This window comes from Biomphalaria glabrata, chromosome 7 (assembly GCF_947242115.1).
Source record: "Biomphalaria glabrata chromosome 7, xgBioGlab47.1, whole genome shotgun sequence".
NCBI classification, from domain to species: Eukaryota; Metazoa; Mollusca; class Gastropoda; family Planorbidae; genus Biomphalaria; species Biomphalaria glabrata.
Window position 1 is genome coordinate 37073132 of NC_074717.1, and position 22474 is coordinate 37095605.

Sequence of the window (22474 nt, forward strand, 5' to 3'; positions counted from 1 at the left end):
AATGGGTTGATTAACTCCCCTTCACACCCTGCTTTCTCAGAAGACGCGCTCGAGATGTTGCTATTATATATTATAGGGGATTTCGAAAATGTTCCAATTCATCCCCTTCGCTCTTTCTTTGATTTGATTTGATTCTCTCTTTTGATTTTTAATATACGGTTTACATTTAAACGTTACAAGCAACGAATTCAGTATGTATGTGTGTGTGTGTGTGTGGGAGAGAGAGAGAGAGAGAGAGAGAGAGTCGGAAAGAGAGAAAGCGGGAAAGAAAGAGTGAAGATATATATTTATATAGAGAGAGAGAGATAAAGAGAGATAGAGTGAGGGAAAGTAATTGTGGGAAATAGAGAGAAAGTGTGAGAGAGAGTGAGTGGGAAAGATATATATAGAGAAAGTGAGAGAGTGGTAGAGATAGAGAGATATAGGAGAGAGGTAGTGGGAGAGAGACAGAGAGAGACAAAGTGTGACAGAGAGAGAGAGAGAGCGATAGGGAGTGGTGTGTGTCACTGTAATAAAACCTTTATAAAACGAAAACACACATGCCAACATGTCAACTCAATTGTAGCAATGACCTTGTGCTACAAGAGGGGGGAACCTAGAAATAGGATCCTGCGGAGCTAAACAAATGCAAGAAATAAATATTTTTTTTTATTAAAAAAAAAACATAGCTTATGGATACTTCCTTGGGCATACATTTCCTTATTCCATACGCTGGAGAAACTAACAAAATCTTATATCAAGGTGACCGTTTCGACGCACAATGCTTAATTTAAAAGAGACATGCCTAAAGCCAAATATTATGACAAACATTTTTTTTTATTTCTTTTTTTTAAGGAAGCCAAAATCTTACAACTTCCGGTGGTGAAATTCACTTGCTACTCGATGTCTTTTTTGATATTTCTGCTTTTAATTTGCATCTCAAGCTGGGAAGCATCGGTTCGGGTGAGCAAGCACAGAACGTTCTTGAAATCTTTTACCCCAAATGTCACTAACAGGTTAGAGGTCATTTCAAATACTTCCTAAATTTATTTTTCTTTAAGAGAAATAAAATAACATCTAATCAAAGTAACAGCCACATGCATTCAAGCCAAGAGTTATTTCTAGTTTTTATTGCAACTAGAGAACTACTTTTACAAAGATTATATTAACTCTTTCCGTTTGACTGTCTGTGAGGATTCTTTGACACGTTTTTTCTCCCACTGCTGGTTCTGGGATTAAGTTAAAATAATGCAGTTATTCCATGTCGATAACACACGAATCTATCAAATGTTCTTCCTCCTAATTTAAGATAGCGTATTGTGGTCAAATGTAAACCAATTTCTTTCTTTCTTTCTCTCTCTCTCTCTCTCTCTCTCTCTCTCTCTCTCTATATATATATATATATATATATATATATATATATTGTTACGAATCTCACTTCCCAGGCTCTCTGTAAACTGTACCACACACCACCAACTGAAAGAACTTGACAACTCAGGGCTTCAAATAACGTAATAGTTTAATGTCAATAAAATAACAGCCAATACTGTACAATTGGCAGCACGTAACACAAGACTGTACAAATATCCTTCCTGTTAATAGCCGTGCCGTCGTATCAACTCTCTGTATCTTCTCGGACTTGTACTGAGCCGTCGTAACGAACCGTAGATCGAGAAGTCGTGTCCCGGTCGTCTCTGATACCTTCGCTCTTTATATAGGGTCCCTGCTGGCTTTCTAGAACCGGACAGAACGCCGCTCGACGTTTCTGGGTAGTCAGATGACTACGATTCTCGTGACGCTCCTGAGCTGTGTTCACAACGCCGATCCTTCCCGGACCGTCATGTTGAAACTCGTCTCGGCTGACGGTCGTAACTCGTCACGCCCGACCGCTCGTCTAGCGCTGGCCTGGGGCGATTGGCGTTGGCTGACTACACACACACACACCACCCCATCTGTGCCACCACCAGGTTTATAACAATATATATATATATATATATATATATATATATATATATATATATATATATATATATATAATATTTACACACTCACATATATATTACATACATACATACATACATACATACATACATACATACATACATACATACATACATACATATATACATAAATTCTTATATACAAAAATGCATAAATACATATATACATACATAGGCCTTCGTAAAGCAATTTCTGTAATACTTTTGTCCATGTGATTCACATCGTTGTTTCCTGGAGGCCATTCCATTTACGAAATATGAAAAAAAGCATCAGAAAAAAAAAATAATTTTTATAAAACCACTAACTGCTGCAATTTATCTGAAAATTACAAGGATTAGCTCCATTTCTGTAATATAAAACAAAATTAATTAATTAGTTGTAAATGATTAACTAATTAATTTTTGGATTGATTCGTGTATTGTAATCGACCATGAATAATTATACAAAATTTCAACTTGATCCGAGAACGGGAAATGGGAGAAAAAACGTGTTGAAACGTAATAAAGAACTAAATCCATCTCTCTCTCTCTCTCTCTCTCTCTCTCTCTCTCTATATATATATATATATATATATATATATATATATATATATATATATATATATATATATATATATATATATATAATAAATTTCTTTTTAAGTAGTACTTACTCAAATAAGATAATTAATCACCAACAATTAATTGACTAATTGTTTAATTTTTTATTGATTCATGTCTTGTTAGCTTCAAATGAATAATTGTGTAAATATGAACTTCATCTGAATAACTCATGAAAAATACTCAAACTTTTTACTAGACAAACAGACAGACAGGGAATTGATATAAGCTTTGTAAGAATGACTTTAGAATAACATAGGTCAGTTCTACTCGCACAGGGCATACATTAAATATTTAATTTTGATTGGAATGATAGTAGGGCCTGAACTCTTTGAGATGATTGAAAAATTATCTTATACTGTTTCAATCTTTTAATATTGCACAGGTACAAAGAATGCAGACAATCGAAGCAATTCAATAAATTATTAGGTAAAGATTTCCCCCTGAGAGACGGAAGTCCAAGTTTAACAGATTTACTTTTAACTTTTTGGATAATCGGTAAGTTGAGATGTAATGAGAGACACACACACACACACACACACTTTTTGATCACATTTATTCGGCCAAACTAACATGCAATTTGAGACTTTTGTCTGTCTGACCACTTTGAGGAATGTCCATAGCGATATGTTTGTTGGAGATTTCCTCCATCCCCGCCAGTGCAATGGATTCACTCCTTAGGCACCTTAACGGGAGTTCTGTTTGAAAAAGTTCCATTGTCAATGGCTTTTGTATTCTGAATATTTTTTTTTTCGGATTTTACTTTAACTTACAATACCAAGCAAGTTATAATATCCACGCCCAGACCATATAACACTGTTGAGCAGTCAAAGTTATCTAGAAATTGTATATAGATCACGATCATTTAAATTGTTCATATATAATCGTCGCAAATACAGGAGAATAAACGAGTAGTCAACATAAAACAGCACACTTTTTTTCCTTGGCACAGTCTGCAAAAGAGCTCACAGCTTAGCAGCAATAAAGCTGGCTAGAAGAAGAAGAAGAATGTTTATCACAAAGAACCAAGATATCTTATTTCTGAATGCATGCAAATCCGAAATTGTTGCATGATTCCTAGTTGTACTTCAGGGCTACAACAACTGCACGAATATAAACGGGAAAAATGGAATGGATGGATTCAAATCAAAGTGCACTTTTGGAACAGTGTTCAGCTCAGTCTTAAAGGATTTTTTTGGTAGAAAAAAAAAGGGGGGGGGGCGGAATTTTTAATTTCGCGCGCAGGCGGCCACAACCCTTGCGACAGCCCTGATCACGAGATCGCTTAAACCTTTAAACTATGGTACCTATCCGCATCAAATTTCGTACACATGTTTCTTTTATCTTCTGGTGGCTCACTAAGAACTTTGGGACCGCTATTCGCGAGAAACCGCAAACTTTCTACCAAACCATTGTACTGTATTTTCGCATTAAAGGTTTGTTTTACCTCTTAGTAATTGCTTACTAAGAAATTGTTTCATTAGCTTCTCATAGATCTATATATGGTACTTTGTACCACTGAGGAAATTCATTTCACTTTTTGTTTCGATATTTCTAAAAAAATGGCCTCAGAGTTTGTATTCGGTTTATTTCGATCTAGATCTAGAGACTTTCTTTTTTTTTGTTTTGAGAGAGAGAGAGAGAGAGAGAGAGAGAGAGAAAGGGAGAGAGCAAGAAATGGTACTTTGTGAAATTTCATTGTGGCCCGCTTATTGAAATAAAAAAGGAAAAGAAATGGGTGTTCCGGTCAGCAATATAAAGCTTAGGAACAAACCGGGTAGTTGGTGTTTACTGCTAGTAACTAAGGAATGTTAAATTAAAAAAAAAAAGTGAACATTTTAAATTTATTCAACTCTTGGTCAATAATGCAGCGAATTCGGAAATTCCCAAAAGCAATAGTCCTTTTAAAACCCTTGTTGGATTTAGATCTAGGTGAACTTCTCGAGCCAAATTAACATTTATTTATTTTAACTTTGAAATATTGTAACGTTCAAACTAAGAGTTTTTCCCGTCTGGACATATACATCAGCTGTTACATTTTATAGGAAAATCGTTAGTACCGTTTTTGAGATCAGCGTTCCAGATTCCAGGTTCCTGGTTCCATGAAGTTCTGACTTGAATAGAGGTATTGTAAAACACAACGGTCTGCTTTCAGAAGACAAAAACATAATGAAATCGGATTTTCAATACCTTTTCTAGCTTTTGAAATCTAAACTTGACGGACGTACAGACCGAAAGACAAGACAACACAAAAGTAAACTTAAAATAAAAAAAAACGCTTTTAGTAATTCAGCAAACCATAACATACCTAAGAAGATTCTCGTTGCCTGCCAGAGGGCTGTACTGCTGCAGACCTGTCACATAACCAGAAAAGCTGGCAATATCAGAAAATGAATATTAGTTCATTTTTAACATAATAAAATTATAATAATTATAATAATAACTGGGATAGACCTATTTTGACCGACAAAACGGTAGATTTTATTCGCCCTTATCTGCTGTTCATTGATAAAAAAGAAAAAAAAAACGCTACCATTACTGACATCGCCGTACCACTGTCTCATAACTTAAGAAAAACTGAGTTAGAAAAACAACGAAAATATGGGAATCTAGGCATGGAGATTAAGCCTTTGTGGAAGTTATCCAAAATAACAGAATACCCCATTGTTATATCAACCGAGAAGAACATAAAAACTGACCTCAAAGATACCTTAAAGGCCCTTAACATGCCTAGGAACATTCTCGTTGCCTGTCAGAGAGCGGTACTGCTGCCGACCTGCCACATCACCAGAAAATTCCTCGGTGGAAACTGATAAAGGGACTACGATGAATTTTGTTTCCCTTTAGCGAAACTCGACCCTGGCAGCGCCAGAGAATGAATAATTGTTCGTTTCAAACATAATAATAATACTAATAAAGTTGTTGGGTATGATTTAATGAAGATGTTATGTTTTCTTATTGTTGAGCTAGATGTTATACGTGATAGGAAGGCCTAACAGTCGACTACTCTATAAGAATGAGAGCAGTGTTTCACATGACTACACAAGCCCAGTTGCGACCTGCATATTTTTTTGGCAACTCACGCAGACGAAGTCGTTGCAAGCCGGCGGTCTATTTTTTTTCGTCTTTTGCGCCATGTCCTCGACTAAGGCTTTTCAGTAGGTTTCAAATGTGTGTTCCGCAGCTCCCCGTCTCTTTCAGGGGCCATCTGCTGCTAGCAACTTTCCTCTAGCCCAGGCCTGAGTTGGTCTTTGTATCGCTTACGGCGAGCAATCTTCGTTTACGAGCTAAAACTTAAAGAAGGACGGCCTAACAATCAATAATAAAGTTGTCGTGTGCCTAACAATCAATAATAAAGTTGTCGTGTGCCTAACAATCAATAATAAAGTTGTCGTGTGCCTAACAATCAATAATAAAGTTGTCGTGTGCCTAACAATCAATACTAAAGTTGTCGTGTGCCTTACAATCAATAATAAAGTTGTCGTGTGCCTAACAATCAATAATAAAGTTGTCGTGTGCCTAACAATCAATAATAAAGTTGTCGTGTGCCTAACAATCAATAATAAAGTTGTCGTGTGCCTAACAATCAATACTAAAGTTGTCGTGTGCCTAACAATCAATAATAAATTTGTTGTGTGCCTAACAATCAATAATAAAGTTGTCGTGTGCCTAACAATCAATGATAAAGTTGTTGTGTGCCTAACAATCAATACTAAAGTTGTCGTGTGCCTAACAAACAATAATAAAGTTGTTGTGTGCCTAACAATCAATAATAAAGTTGTCGTGTGCCTAACAAACAATAATAAAGTTGTCGTGTGCCTAACAATCAATAATAAAGTTGTTGTGTGCCTCACAGTCAATAATAAAGATGTCGTGTGCCTCACAATCAATAATAAAGTTATCAAGTGCCGAACAATCAATACTAAAGTTGTCGTGTGCCTAACAATCAATAATAAAGTTGTCGTGTGCCTAACAATAAAAAATAAAGTTGTCGTGTGCCTAACAATAAAAAAAAAAGTTGTCGTGTGCCTAACAATCAATACTAAAGTTGTCGTGTGCCTAACAATCAATACTAAAGTTGTCGTGTGCCTAACAATCAATAATAAAGTTGTCATGTGCCTAACAATCAATAATAAAGTTGTTGTGTGCCTAACAATCAATAATAAAGTTGTCGTGTGCCTAACAAACAGTAATAAAGTTGTTGTGTGCCTAACAATCAATAATAAAGTTGTCGTGTGCCTAACAAACAATAATAAAGTTGTCGTGTGCCTAACAATCAATAATAAAGTTGTTGTGTGCCTCACAGTCAATAATAAAGTTGTCGTGTGCCTCACAATCAATAATAAAGTTATCATGTGCCTAACAATCAATACTTAAGTTGTCGTGTGCCTAACAATCAATAATAAAGTTGTCGTGTGCCTAACAATAAAAAATAAAGTTGGCGTGTGCCTAACAATCAAAAATAAAGTTGTCGTGTGCCTAACAATCAATAATAAAGTTGTCGTGTGCCTAACAATCAATACTAAAGTTGTCGTGTGCCTAACAATCAATACTAAAGTTGGCGTGTGCCTAACAATCAATAATAAAGTTGTTGTGTGCCTAACAATCAAAAATAAAGTTGTCATGTGCCTAACAATCAATAAAAAGTTGTTGTGTGCCTAACAATCAATAATAAAGTTGTCGTGTGCCTAACAATCAATGATAAAGTTGTCGTGTGCCTAACAATCAATAATAAAGTTGTCGTGTGCCTAACAATCAATAATAAAGTTGGCGTGTGCCTAACAATCAATGATAAAGTTGTCGTGTGCCTAACAGTCAATAATAAAGTTGATAAATATGATTTAATGAAGATGTTATGTTTCCTTATTTGTTGAGATAGATGTTTTTTTTTTTTTGGTAGATGTTTAGAACAATTATCATGTTTAGTCTAAGATTAAGTTATGGCTAGACTAGAAAGTTTAGGTCAGCCTCAGGCAGATAGTTTCGTTGTGGGTTACAAGATGGACGTTAGATTGCCTCCCCTTGCTTTACTGTCTTCCAATGTCTTCAGGGATGGTGAGTCAAGAATGCAATCAACTCTATCAGACTGGCCTGGACGAGCACATCAGTCTATACAACATCATGGACTTCCTTTTACTTTCTGCTTATATAGCGGCCTTGACCTTAAGGTTTCTGCTCATGATCAAGGTAAGTAGTATACTTTTACTTTATACAGAGCACTAGAGACCATTAATGCCTTCAAGCCCAGTGCTATTTTTGCATATACTGATGGGTCGACATTGATAGATTCTGGAAGAGCAGGCTATGGAGCCTACATCAACTTTCTTGGCTCTTACTCAGTAAAAATCTTTGGACCATGTGGTAGTGTTTGCAGTTTTGATGCGGAGACCATGGCAGTCTGTGAAGCCTTAAAGGTCATTGACTCTCAACTCGGCAAGGGACATTTGAGGGCAACACAGATTGTTGTGGTCACTGACTCAAAATCTGTACTACAGGCTTTGCAAAGCGCTGGACCATGCCCCCTCCTCCAATATCGACACTGTCATCATGGCCTCACACAACATAAAGCAACGCTATGGCACCCCTGTAATAATGCAGTGGGTACCGAGTCACATAGGCGTGATTGGCAACACTATTGCAAACTCCTTGGCCCACCAGGGAGGGAACATTCCATCAACTGAACAGGCTGTAAGTTTTCATCATGCTCTGGCTATAATTCAAAAAAACAAATTGAAAAGTGGTTTGAGTGCTGGGACAAGTCCCAAAAAGCCCGTGGAGTCTGGGAGCGCATGAGGCGCCTTGCATCTGCAATCCGGGATCCTTCCTTTATGCTCGCTGTCCATGTGAATCTATCCAGTGTCACTTTTTCCCAACTGTTCAGTTTAATAAAGTGAATCAAATCGAGATACATTGCGCCAAAAATGCCGCTTCAGAATCGTCTTTCGAAAGTCCATTTAGAAATTATGCTACACATTTATAAAGCATTCTTTTCTCAGTAATGTATGCAGTATTCTTTTTCTTTTTTTTGCACATGAGTCTGAATCTTTTTCAATGTTCCTTTTTTTTTCTCTTTGAATTCTATGCCTAGTTTAACTTGGCTGTTGAGGTATTAAAAGAGAAGTACGCTGACTCTTGTACAATGATTAAATCTGTCTACTGGCTGAATACAGGCAAGTGAAGTTTTTATAAGCTGTTGTTTTTTTCTCAATTCGTGGTTGAGGATTGGTACATTTTTTTAGCAATCATCCCTAGACCAAATGAAACAAGAAGTTCTTTGTTATACTTAAGACCATCTCTAAACATAACTATGTAATATGTTAAACAAGGCCTAGAGCCCTAGAAAGAAGCTTTCTTCCATAGTCTTTGGCTTGGATGGAGATCCTAAGGCTGAACTCGAAAGCAATAATAACAACTACAAATAAAGTAGAAGCCAGTCCCTTAGTCTCGACTGAAGCTGTTTAATCTAGACCCATCGTTATAGTAGGCCTCAACACATATCTGCGACGTCGCAACCTGTGGGCAGTGGAGACATCACAGACTTGATGTAGTAACCAGTATTGGTTTTCACTGCCTACAGGTTGTGACGTTGCAGGTCAGTGTTCAGGTCTTCTAGGACGATTGGCTTCGGTTTAATACGAACTGAAATGGACATCACCAATGCAGATTTATATCTTTAGTCTTAAGTGACTATTAAATTTAAACAATCATGTGAAAGACATAAAAACATAGGGTTCTCTGATCAAGTTGTTTGCTTGTGATTGTGTGTGTCAGCATATAGTAGAGGTTTGTTTATTGTTTAAGATACCTTCCGTTTGTGTCACTGGTGCTATAAAATTAACATCTGGTGAGCTGTAATTATCGAGTCATCGCTAATATTGAATAGTCTTGCTGTCAATAAATTATGAAGCGAAAATATATTTTAAAATGATTATTTCAGATCGCAGCTTATGGGATCCCTGGGATCCACGCAACGTTTCCGAGGGTCTGTTTGCCTTTGCCAACATCATGAGTTTCTATCGGCTGCTATACTTTCTTCCAGCGTTTGAAGTCCTTGGACCATTACAAATATCATTGCGTCGAATGTTGAAGGTACACAAATAGAAGTGCATGAGTTTTTCAAGGCGCTGAATGGTACTTTGTAACACTGTTTTAGTTTTAAAAAGTGTATATTTTTGAGTTTGTGGAGCGAAAGGCCCTTGGTAAACACACTATTGTAAATCTGGAGCTGTATTTATTTATCCCAAGCATGTTACAAGCGTACACTTTTTCATAACGACATTTTTGTCAGCCATAAAAATGCAAAATCAAAAAAGTTAGAAAAAAACAACTTATAAGTTCATATATATTTTTTTATCTATTTGTTGAGGCCTCTGATGGCTTTTGAATCCATCCCTGCTAATGCCTGCTAGCTGGAGGACACTACCCCTCCAAGGAAGACGCCGTGAGGATAAAATTGCTTTATTGTTCTCCACGCATAGTAATTTTATCTTCTTATCTCATAAAACTAGGTTACAAAGACAGTTTGTGTGAAAACACAAACTCAAAATCGGCCCCCCCGAAGTAGTCTACCCAGGCAGGTAAAAAGGCAAATTTCAACATTTTCAGAAAGAATATCAGAATGAAATTCTATCAAAGGCTAATGACAGAGAAGAATGGAGACAGAATGTTGACAGATCACGTGTGGTGCCCCAACAGTCCAGCAGACCAAAGGATAGGTGAACGTGAAGTTAGATGTGAACCTGGCTTAACTGATGTGTTATAATGATTATCTAATTAATTTAATTGTTTTGTAAAGGGTCAATATCTTATTCAAAGTCTCAAGAAAAAAAAATTTGTTAAGTGTTCCGTGGTAATTAAATGTACCCTCGGTTAAATGGTAATATGAGAAACTACTTATTAATTGTTGTTTTAAATTCTTTTCCACATATAAGCTTACTAAGTAGATTTTTTCTCTCTCTTTAAAAAAAACGGTAAACACCTTTTTTTGTAAATGGAGTAATTAGTATGACAGAACTTACTTAGCTTAGCAATACAATTCCAAAGAAAATAAGAAATTTGTGTGGTAATTTAAAAATGCTTTATGTAGAGAGAGAAAGAGAGAGAGAGAGAGGGAGAGAGAGAGAGAGAGAGAGACCGCGGTCTTTTGGGGCAATACAGAAAATAAAATACAAAGATTTGATAGAAATCTTGCGGTCTTCCGTGAATAGTAGTCGTCAATTTGCAAATATGTCATAACCGGTTCTTAGCAAGCGTTAGTCTATTGGACTGTTGGGGCCCCATGCAAGACTCGTCGACCGTCTTTCTCCATTCCTCTCTGTCTTTTGATTTAGTTAGAACCTCTTTCAATGGTAAGGCCCGTCCATTCTTTTATGTTGTCCTCCCATCGCTTTCTCTGTCTGCCTCTTCTTCTTTTTCCTGGTACTCTTTGCGCGCCCCGAAGATCTTGTAATATGGCCATAGATTTTAAGCTTGCGTTTTTTTACGATCGTTAGCAGGTCATCATGTGGTCCAATCGCTCCAATCGTGGTCTCTAATCTCTTTGTTTGTGATGCGGTCTTTGAAGCGTCTAGGTCTAGGAGGTAAAAATAACATGCGTAAGAAATTTCATACGAATTCATACGACAGTTTAAAAGATCAATGAATGAGTGAGTCAGTCGTATTTTACAAATATAAAATAGTTTAGGTTTGTAAAAGTTTCTTTTACTATAATTTCATCAATATGGGGATTCAATGATAATTTTCATTTATTATAACATCTAGGTATTTTAAGTCTTTAAAAAAAAATATTATCTGCACATTTGTTTACTAGATGACGATTTAAACCAAGTGAATGTATCTCCTCTATGAGCAGGACATCGCCAAGTTTGCACTCCTCTTCATGCTGATCATCTTTGCTTTCCTGGTTGGTATGCACAACTTGTACTGGTACTTCGGAGAGAGGGCGCCACCTCCTAGAACCGCCACGAACCCGGCCTATGAGCCAAGAGCCGTGAAATCATTTAACGAGTATGACTTGTTATGAAGCTTATATTAACTCACCCAATTAGTTAATTGACTATTGATAATTAATTATTTTGTTTGGTAATGAACAAGGAAAATAAATAGTACTCAAAATTATTGCGCTTTGGCAATGAACAAGGGAAAGATATAGGCCTAGTACCTGAAAATAGTGGCTGATTAGCCCCCTTTTCTATTTTGTGTAGCGAATGAGATCGTCGTTTTAAATTTATAATAGACATCTATTATTTTATATTTCTATTTTTTTATAAGCACTTCGCTGGCACTGTGTTTAGTGCATAAACTTGACGAGGCTTGAGTTCGAATTCAAGTGGTAAATCTTTTTTTTTTTAATAAAATGTAGATATCCCCTTCTTTCGCACTCCTTTTCCCAACTGGTCCAGACAAGTGATGGGGTCATAGCGCAGTGAGAAAGCTACATGCATGAAATAGGTAGCCAAAAGTATTTTTAATCGCACAGATTTTGTATTGTTAGTCGAGAGCTATTCTAAATTTAACTAAATGAACTATCCAAACTAATTCGTTGACATTGCGCGGACACTTATTGTTTATTTGGTTTAAAACTAGAACTAGTAAATTGAGAGGGAAGTTCCTTTTACCTCTATATCTTTTGCATTTTTCAGTTCTCATTTTAAATTAAACTGACATTTTTAGGCTGTGAATTTAAGTGCACTGCACAAAATACGGAGATTTTGGATCAAACCAGATAGAGGCTTTAAAAAGAAAAGATCTGAAACAAGCGTGTGAAACTACACATTTACAAAACTTTATTTGATGAGTTTTTTTTTTACTTAAGATCTTTGTATTTTTTAGTACCCGGCGTTTTCTGATACACAATTTTAAACACAAAAATAAATGTCGAAATAATTTTTTTGTGTGGTTTTAAAACTTTTAATGATTTTTAAAAATGTGTTGTTTTTTTAAAATAATACTGCAATTAATTGTGAATATTCGTTTGTTATGAATCTCACTGTCTATTTAGAGTCTGTTCTAGTTTCTTAATGTTTTCTTGAGTTAAAGGGTCGTGTTTTTTCCTAATATTTATACATGATTTCTCTTATCAGCCGTTGTGAGACATTGGTCCAAACTAATGCTAAGCTTATAAATAAAAAAAAAATCGCAAGTGAATATATGAATTAACTTGTTTTAGATAAAGTCCAATAATTATAGTTGCTTTGAAAAATTAATCAAAAATATGTCATGGGCATTGTCATAAAAGCCATAGATCTATAAAATCTAGTTAAAATCTATAATCTATATGATCATAAATATTCAAATCGAATTCAAATCAAATACTTACTATATAACTATAACTATAGAATCAGTATAGATCTACTACTAGAATAGGCCTACTAGAATAGGCCATAGTCTCCTTTATATTAGGCTGCCGTCTTAGGCTTAGTGAACACAAGCATGAAATAAAAACAATACAATCCTCCATGATCATAGACTCTTCCCTAGCAGAGTGGTTACCGCGTTGGCTTGAGAAGTTTGAGAAAGCTTTAGCCCACAAGTTCGAATTCAGGTCGTTCCTTTTTTAAAAAATATATTTATTATTTTTATAGTTGCTTTTTTATTGTTGGTCTTGATCTATTAAATATTTAATAACATGAATGATCCAAACTAATTGATACAAGTATATAAAAATATATATCATCATCATCATCAAACTCCATTAGAGTGAGGGCTTGAGAGGCCTAAATCCTCTCTTGCAAAAGCCCTGGACAGAAACCCTGCTGTCTTGCGTAGTGCGTACACGTCACCATACAGGTCGAGAATTATATATATATATAAGCTTAGTTTTTTTTTTTAAACTATTTAAAAAATATGATCTGGTTTATTAGAGTATTTTTACTTTGCTTAGCTTTACCCCAATAATGAAAACATAATGTATTCCCCAGTTTGACGTCAACATTGCATACCATCTTCTGGGCGTTATTTGGTCGTGGCGAGTATAAGGCTGTAGAGCTGAATGACTACACCCTCAGCACCGACAGGTTTGGCTACATCATATATGGCACCTACCACATCATTTGCGTCACCATCCTCATCAACATGCTGATAGCCATGATGACTCGCTCCTTCACAAGAACAGCTGTAAGAGTCACGTTAAATAGTTCTCGTTTCAACCTTTCAGAAACATAGAACGAGTATTAGGAGGGAGAGGGTTAAGTGTAAATGGAACGGGTAGGAACAAGACTGGACCCCAAAGACGTGAGGGATTAAGGCAGATAAAAAAAAAAGAATTGTTGCCAAATGATTGGGTGGGATGATACAGAACAATACGACACATAGCCTAATTCAGTTTTCAGGGGCGTAGTTATGAATTTTCCACGTTTGGTGGCAGCGGGGCTTGAGCTCATTTTGTGTAATATTTGATTTTTAATGTAAAAAACAATCGTTTGGGGCCCCTCTCAAGTGGGGGCCGGGGGGGGGGGGATTTTCAAATTCTCCTCCCCAACCCTAGTTACGCTACTGTCAGTTTCAAATACACGTTCCTCTTCTGAAAGACCTTCTTATTCTGTGTGAAAATTAAGCATTTCAATTTTTGCCCAGACTTTAAATTTTTGGTTTCATCCAGAGATTTGTATCTTGGAACTTTGTATGTGCAATGAAGCTTTCACCATCCACCTATTCCGTTTCAGGTGTGAATTTTATAAAGCAAAACTTTCTCCACAAAATGACGTACTCTCCTCTCCTGTATAAACATTTTGCATTTTTATTAACTGTTTCTTGTGATCACCTCCCCTTCCTCCACAACTACTGCTTTGCTAATAAAAAAAAAAAAGCATTGATAAATGTATTTAAAATCTTAACCACTATGTCCAAAAACTTCGATGCCCTAATAAAGCATGGCTAGAAATGTTTCTTTAAATTTAACCCGAGAAATGGTTCAATTTTGAAGCAATAGAGGCGACAAACACTAAATGTTCACTCTAACTCTCTCTATTTGCATTTAGCCTAGACACACTCATTGATCCTTCTATCTATTAGCTTAGCCACTCAGAGTTCGCTCCCACCTCCAATAAAAAAAATACAGCAGAACTATAGTTACCATTATCTACCAGTCGCTTGGCTCCGTTAATAAAGTGCACTGAATAGCAGGTATAGTTTTTTACCTATATTTTTTTTTTTATAGATTAGTAGCAGGATAATGCACTGTAGATATCTCAAAATTTGCATTTTTTTTCTAATTTTAAATACCGGAAATAATGCTTGGCGCAGGAGATTTGCCCCAGACTCCACTGGGGGGGGGGGGAGATCTTAGCGCTACCCCAGACCCCCTAGCTGGCATGATGATGAGGGGGGTTCTACTGTCTTTCCACTAACTAAAGTAAGTATCTATTCTAAGGTACAAAAAAACCGTCCGAAAGACACACACACACACACACACACACACATGTACATATATATATATATTTCCCCCTCAAAAAAAAATCCTGGCTACGCCCATGACACTCATTGTTCGTCCTAACTCTATTAGCCTCGCAATGGGCTGACGTGAACATGTTTTGCTGTGCTGCATATTTTCTAGGAAGACTCGGACAGAGAGTGGAAGTTTGCCCGTAGCATGCTGTACATGGACTACATTCAACAATCAGCTATACTGCCCCCTCCATTGAACATCCTGATGCTGCCTAAAGCAGTCTACAGGACCTACAAGTCTGTTAGACAGACATCGCTGATGACAGCAATCAGTCAGTAAAACTTTTTTTTAAAAAATACAGTGGCCTTATTATTCTTACAAGGCGTATATCAATTCAGTCTGTCTGTCTGTTTGTCTGTCTGGTACAAATATTAAACACGTTATATCTCCCACTTTCCAGTCTCGGATCAAGATCTCGGAACTTTCCACAGTTGTTTACTGTACCTAACAAAACATGAAATATTTTTTAAAAAATTACAATGAGTAAATTAGTTATTGGTTATTGAGGAAAAAATCAGGAGCTGGCGACCCTAAGGCAGTTTGCAGAACCCAGTGCTACACTCTGGCAGAACCTGCGACGCCGCTGACCCCAAACTGTATCGCACTGCCGTTCCTTTGGATACATCAGCTGCGTGGAGTGGGGGGAACTGATGTGTGGGCGACATCGTTCCGACCACAGCTAATGCCCAGGCATTCATCTCATTTCCATGAGATGATCCATAGTCGCTTCGCGACTGAGGGAGGCCATAGATTGATTTTTATATCGAAAACGGGAAATAAATTCTTCATTAAAATTGAGAGATGAAGGTGTAAAAGTGGGGTTCTTCCCCTTAGATAAGCTTTTAAAAAAATAGTTTGTATATTTTGTTTGTTGTTAGTTATTAACATCTATCTATCTATCTATCTATCTATCTATCTATCTATCTATCTATCTGTATACAATTTTTCCCCATTTTGTTTCAGGACAACCAATGGAGCGCCAGGAATCTCGATCTAGTTCAAATTTTTGTTCTTCATTTAGACAAGAGTTCCAAGTTCGAACGCTAGAGGTAGGCCTACTTTAGACTTGTCGTATTGTTATTTAATGTTTATGTTTATTTGAAGTCGATATTTCCTGGATCGACCTTCATATTTATCTCCATACTCTCTAGTTATTACATAGATAATCGATTACTGGATTACATTTGTAATGAAACATTTTCATTATTATCTCACGAGGTTACAGTAAAATAATTAGCATAAAAAATGATCAAATAGAAGAACCTAATTGGGCGCAGTAGGCATTGTCCAGCTAAATATGGACCCTGTTTTTTGGAATGAATCTCTGTATATTCACAGTAAAAATATTAAAGAGAGATAGGGTTTAGCAAAGCAAACAAATGTTTCTTTGAGAAACATAAATCAAAATCACATTTTCTAAACTGTTATTAAACTTTCTATTTGCTTCCATGACATAGGCTTCTGCCCAATATGCGTTATATGCAAATCTAATGATATATTAAATATAAGAAAATGAAAAAAAAATAATGTCCAGAATCATTGTTCTGCAGACCTACTGTTCCAAATTTTACGAAATGAATGCTTTTTGCTATTCTAAAATTCTTTTCAACTCATGCATTTCTGTACCGAGAATTCACAAAAAAAATAAATGAATTCTCTATAATACTCTACAATTCAATAAATGACAACAATGCTTGCACTGTATAATGTACAAATCTGAAGTGTACACAGATAAGAGTAGTCAAAGAGCTCTCCAGGATGTCCTCCTCAGAAGAGAAAGTAGAAGAGGACGGCCTGCTAGTGCCCGTCGAGTCTCCCAATATCTTACGCCGATTACAAGTGATCAGCGGTGTACCTGAGCTGGACACACTGACCTACCAGGTAAGTCAATGCATAGATACCTCCTCCCTACCCCCTTTTTTGTGTGCAAAACTCATTTATCTAGTTGGAGGTTTAAGCTTTGAAATTTCGATCTCAATTTTTGAACCACAATTATGCTTTCTGAATATTTTTTTTTTGACAAGCTCTGGTTTCATATGTGGACGGCACACGGGTTTAGGAGGAGGGGGGATATCAGTGAAAGAATTCTTTAAGCGGACTTTTTACCAGACAGAGTTGATATAACCTTTGTCTGAATAATTTTTACAAAGCTTCTATTCTCCCTCACGCTTTCTCCGGTCAAGTTGATACTTTTAATTTTTAAACAATAAGACCGACTTAGGCGCCAACTTGCCTTAGCTGGCATAGAAGAGAGAACCTGGTTGCATGCGGCTTCAGAGCGAGACAGCTAGAGGTCACTTACAAAGGCCTCGGGATACACATTTGAGATCAAAAGAAAATTCGCTGCTGAGGACCGACCTGGACCGCGAAAAGAAATGGTTATGCTTGCACTGGGTGTGGCAAAATATTGTTGTAACTCTAAGGCAGGCACTCAACAAAGGAAGAATAACAGTGATAATGATTTAATAAATAAACTAAATAACACACACACAAACCAACAGGATGCCAAGCTCTCATAGTTCTTCTTCTCAACTAGGCCGGCATCCATCTTGTCTCTTATTTCCTGTCTTGTCTTTTCATCTCTCGTGTGGAACCATGCATATCAGCGCGGGAACAGAGTTACAACAATATGTAGGTCACAGATGGGGCTGCGGCGCCACGGAAAATACTGCATTCCTCATTAATTTTCGGACTCGAAAAGACAAGCCTTATTATGATTATACCTAACAAAACATGAATCAATAAACAAAAATACTAAATTAGTCAATTAATTATTAACAATTAATTATTTTGCTTGATATTGAATAAGGGAAATAACCTGTACATTATTCATAAATATTTTTAAGAACGGAGTTCTTCACCTTTAAATAAGTTTTTTTTAAAAAAAAAATAGATTTTTCTATATTTTGAATCCTTTATTAATGCAGGGCATTCAAAAATCGAGACCTTGGATATTGTCGGTAGTTTTTTTTTAAAACCATTCGGCATTTTAATTCAAAACAATGCTATTAAGTTAGTGCATAACTAAGTTTAATTTGAAATCAAGCAAGCGGCCGCTAACAGAAAAGCCCACATATAGTTCAGTGATGGCCAACATACGGGACGCGGGACACTCTCGACTATCCGACGTTTTATTTTTCTGACAAAAGTGCATAACAATTTTATTTTGTTTTTTAATGATACATTCCTTGACACGCGAGTCTACGGCTCCGGTCCGAACAAAGTTGTGTACAAGAACTAGACTATAGTTGATCTTTTTTAAAACGTTTATCTTGAAATTTGTAGCCGTTCTTGTATTCGGTCGTTTTTTACAAAGATTATATCACCTCACTCTGTCTGTCTGGTAAAAAGTTTATACACGCTATTTCTCCCACACCCAAGTTCGGATCAAGCTGAAATTTTGCAGAGTTATTTCTTTTGCTTGACATAACAAGAATTAATGTAAAAAAACAATTAGCTAATTAACTCTTGGTAATTAATTATTTTGTTTGGTATCTCGAACACAGGAAAGAAATTGTACTTAACTGAAGTGATGTAACAAGCTGAATAAGTCTCCTTTATAGGCCGATGCTTCAAATTAAGTTTGAAACAAAAATAGATAACTATATAATCTTCTCTTTTCATAAGCACCTTACTAGCAGAGTGGGTAGAATGTCGGCTTTAGGAAGCTTGAGCCATGCGTTCAAATTCAGGTCGTTCCTATCCCCTTTTTTAATAAATGCTTTTAAAAAGCGATTACGGTAACATTCACCTAGATATTCCTTTCGTTCTCCCCAACCCATGTTCCCAACTGGTCCAGAAAGTGATAGGATCACAGCGTATTGAGAAAGCTAGAAGCATGAAAAAAAGCGCTAAACAAAAACAATTGGTATAAACAACTCTAATCGCACAGATTTATTATTGTTGGTCTAGATCTATTATAAATGTATTTACATGAATGATACAAACTAATTGATACAGTTAAACTTTGTATTTAAAAAAAAAGTATTTTGTTTTTGTTTCTATTTTTACGTCATAGCAAACAGTCCAGCGACTTGTCCAGCGGTACATATTAGACATGCAACGAGAGGCCGAAGTGATTGAAGGTAAGGGTAACGTTAAACATTGGATTTTCTTCAAGGACTACGATTCATGAGTAATGCGATAATTCACGTTTTTTTTTTAAACAGATCTTCTTGCAGAGGCGTAGCTCTGGCGGGGGATGGGGGATTTGACCATCCTCCCGGGCCGCACTTGAAGGGAAGGGGCCCAAATGAGTGTTCGAAATTCTTTTTTTTTGCATTAAATATTAAATATTTATCTCACGTCATGATGTCGGATGTCAAAATGCAGGGGACCCTAAAGAGGTCAAGCCCCCGGGCCCTAAATGATGGCAAAAATTCATAGCTACGCTATAGACCAAAAATAAAATCAAGAATGGAACATGTTGTGTTAACCCTTCTCTTTGGTTTGCTGGTTTGACAAATGTAGCGCCCCTGATACCAACGTAAGGATCACACCAAGCAGAAATAAGGACAAAATCAATCTCAGATAGCTGTCTTGATGTGCTCTTCATTTCAACTGCTTTCACGTTCCATGCCATGCGCATCATAGATCTACAGTATTTGTGCATTAGTTAGGGAGAAGCGAAGGCTCTTGTTTTGTGTTTTAAACCATGCGAAATAAGAAGTTTTTAAAACTCTTCATTATAGCCCCCCCTCTCCCCAGCTCAATAAGAGTAACTGCCATTAGCTGAGGAAGCTAATCAGTTGGGGGTTGTGATAGCCACATGGCACCGTGGCTAACTGTTGGCTTTGAAAGCAGTTGATTAATGAGCAAATAGATGCTATCTTATTAGATTTCTCTAAAGCAATTGACAAAGTTCACCACCATAGCTTGCTTAAAGAATATTTTGGCATTGCTGGTTCATTACATCAATGGATTCTGGTATTTTCTGATAGGGAGAGAACAAACTGTAATAAGTGGCTCTAAATCAACAACAATGACAGTAAACTCAGACGTACCTCAAGGAACAGTCTTAGGTTCACTACTATTTATGATTTACATAAATGATTTACCAAATTGCATTAGTTCAGGAACAAAAGTCAGATTATTCGCTGATGATATAATATAATATATAGATCAAGAAAAACAACAAAAGATAAAAAAAATTTACAAAGAGAATTAGATGAATGACATAAATGGGAATCAAATTGGAGCATGTCTTTCCACCCAGAAAAATGTCAGTTATTAAGAGTAATAAAAAAACTAAAACAAATAAATACCACTTATTATATTCATGAAAAACCAGTAACACAGACTAAAAACGCGAAATATTTAAGTGTTATAATAAATGAAAAACTGTCATGGAATCCCAATAATGACGAAATTATAAAAAAAAATTAAACAAAGCATTAGGGTTTATTAAAAGAATTTTCTTTAAATCAAATCAAAACACAAAAACTAAAATGTTATTTAACCTTGGTTAGGCCAATAATAGAATATTTATCCTATGTTTGGGACCCCTCAACTCAAAAGATTCATTAACAGATATTCATATTTGATTAAAGTAACACCTTTAGTTAAATCACTAAATTTAGAAACTCTTCAGGATAGAAGACTTACAAGTAAAGTAGCAATTATACATAAAACTCTGAACCATAATCTTCAAATAGAAAAACAAAATCTAATAAAACACTCAGAAAGACACAAAGATAAAGGCATATCTCTTGTTCCATATGCTAGGACAAATTTGTTCTAATACTCCTTCTTCCATAGTACTATTTAGAATGGGTTGCCTGAATCCGCCAGGAAAACCAATGACTTGGTAGAGTTTATGTCATTGATTAACATGCATGAGTAGATTGAACTAAGGACTTGCGTAGGACGTAATCATCTTCTTTTCTGAAGTAACGTCTGTATTTTATATGATAAGATAAGCTGCGCGCAACATAATCCACCCCAAAGCCGCTTACCTGTCAATAGTAAACTTTACTTAAAGGAAAACTCCGATGGTTTTGACAATTTTTGATATAATATGTATTGATTTACAGATAATGAATATAATTTTTCTTTTGATTTGCAATAATAACTTTGTAACTGATGTTTTTCTGACATATTTTTCTGCGCATCTAAAACGATCAGATTTTTACCGGGTTTCTCTGTGACGTCATAATAACCTATTAATTTAATCTATTGACTTATTGTATGACAGGAGACCATACAGCAAAGTTTATTTTCTCGTAAAAGAAATATATCTTCGTCTATGCAGTTAGATCTAGATCTTGTAAGCTAAGAAAAAAATGCGTGTTGAAAGTAGATTTACATGCTTGACTAACCACGGCAGTGTGTATTTTCTCGCCTGACCACTCAACACACACAAACACTATCGCTTGGTTGTCTTGTCATTACTGACTACACTTAGTCTCGACTAGCCAGCCATACACCGACCACTCTGTTAGAATATTATTTAGGACAGGGAGGGCTTAGATGAAAATGTTACTTTTTTTTTATCGAGTTGGTTATCCTAATGCTTTTAGATCTCTCTCTATTTATATAACTGTACCATAGCTCTGGACTAGGCTGTCACTAAGCCTAACAGCCACTGTAAGAATGAAGCGATACGATTGGTTCAATGTAGTTTCTTTTTCAGTATTATTGATGGAAGTGACGTATGCTTAAACTAAAAACAAAATCTCAAAGAACTCCGTTCTTTTTTTTTTTTTTTTTTTTTAAATGTCAAGAATTTACTGTCTAATTTTTTTTATAGCTTTTATATAGCGCTACTTTCATGCTTATAGCATGCTCAGAACACTTTGGTCCAATCTCATTTGTGGACCGGTGGGGGGGAGGGGGTATCTAGGAGTTGGTTTTCCGTGCTGCCTTTAGGCGCTCAGTAAACATAACTCTGCCCGAGTCGGGTGTCGAACCTCGAGCCCCCTTCTAGGTAGCCAAGACAAGCGCACTTAGCCTATCGACCACGCTTCCCACGCTTATTAACTATAAATGTTTCTAAGGATTTAAATACAAAATGGTACAACGTTTACTGTTACAACTTTTTACGCAGAATTTAAATATGTCAATAACTCAAATTTGAAAAACCATTGGAGGTTCCCTTTAATGCTTTAATATTTAATACGCTGCTCATAGTAGAAATGAAGTGAAGTATTTCTATTGACTACAGACGATGTGGAGGTGCTCAAAAGAGAGATCTTCAATTTTTCACATGAACTTGATTCCCAAACGACAACAGCCAGTGTTCAGGAGGAACTGAAAGAATATATAACGAAGATACAACACAGCGTTCAGGTCAGTATCCCTTCCTTAAGTTAGGTTATCATTAGTAGACCCACTAGTCATAGCTGAAGAGTGTCAGGAAGAGATAGAAAGAGCTAGCAGGGAGAGTCAGAGAGAGCTAGTGAGATATAGAGAGAGTTAAGGAGAGTTAGAAACAGGGAGAGTTAGAGAGAGT

The 22474-nt window shown here is 36.2% G+C and overlaps 1 protein-coding gene across 1 annotated transcript in view; it reads left to right on the forward strand.

Annotated features, from left to right (window-relative positions):
- The window catches only part of LOC106066959 (short transient receptor potential channel 7-like), a 43760-nt gene that overhangs the window by 15746 nt on the left and 5540 nt on the right, over window positions 1-22474 (forward strand). The window contains exons 9-20 of the mRNA XM_056036878.1: window positions 835-995; window positions 2965-3077; window positions 7630-7766; window positions 8668-8749; window positions 9517-9668; window positions 11431-11585; window positions 13499-13694; window positions 15133-15295; window positions 15988-16073; window positions 16747-16905; window positions 19043-19109; window positions 22187-22311. Of these exons, the coding sequence (XP_055892853.1) occupies window positions 835-995; window positions 2965-3077; window positions 7630-7766; window positions 8668-8749; window positions 9517-9668; window positions 11431-11585; window positions 13499-13694; window positions 15133-15295; window positions 15988-16073; window positions 16747-16905; window positions 19043-19109; window positions 22187-22311 (1596 nt within the window). The remainder of the gene's footprint in view (window positions 1-834; window positions 996-2964; window positions 3078-7629; window positions 7767-8667; window positions 8750-9516; window positions 9669-11430; window positions 11586-13498; window positions 13695-15132; window positions 15296-15987; window positions 16074-16746; window positions 16906-19042; window positions 19110-22186; window positions 22312-22474) is intronic.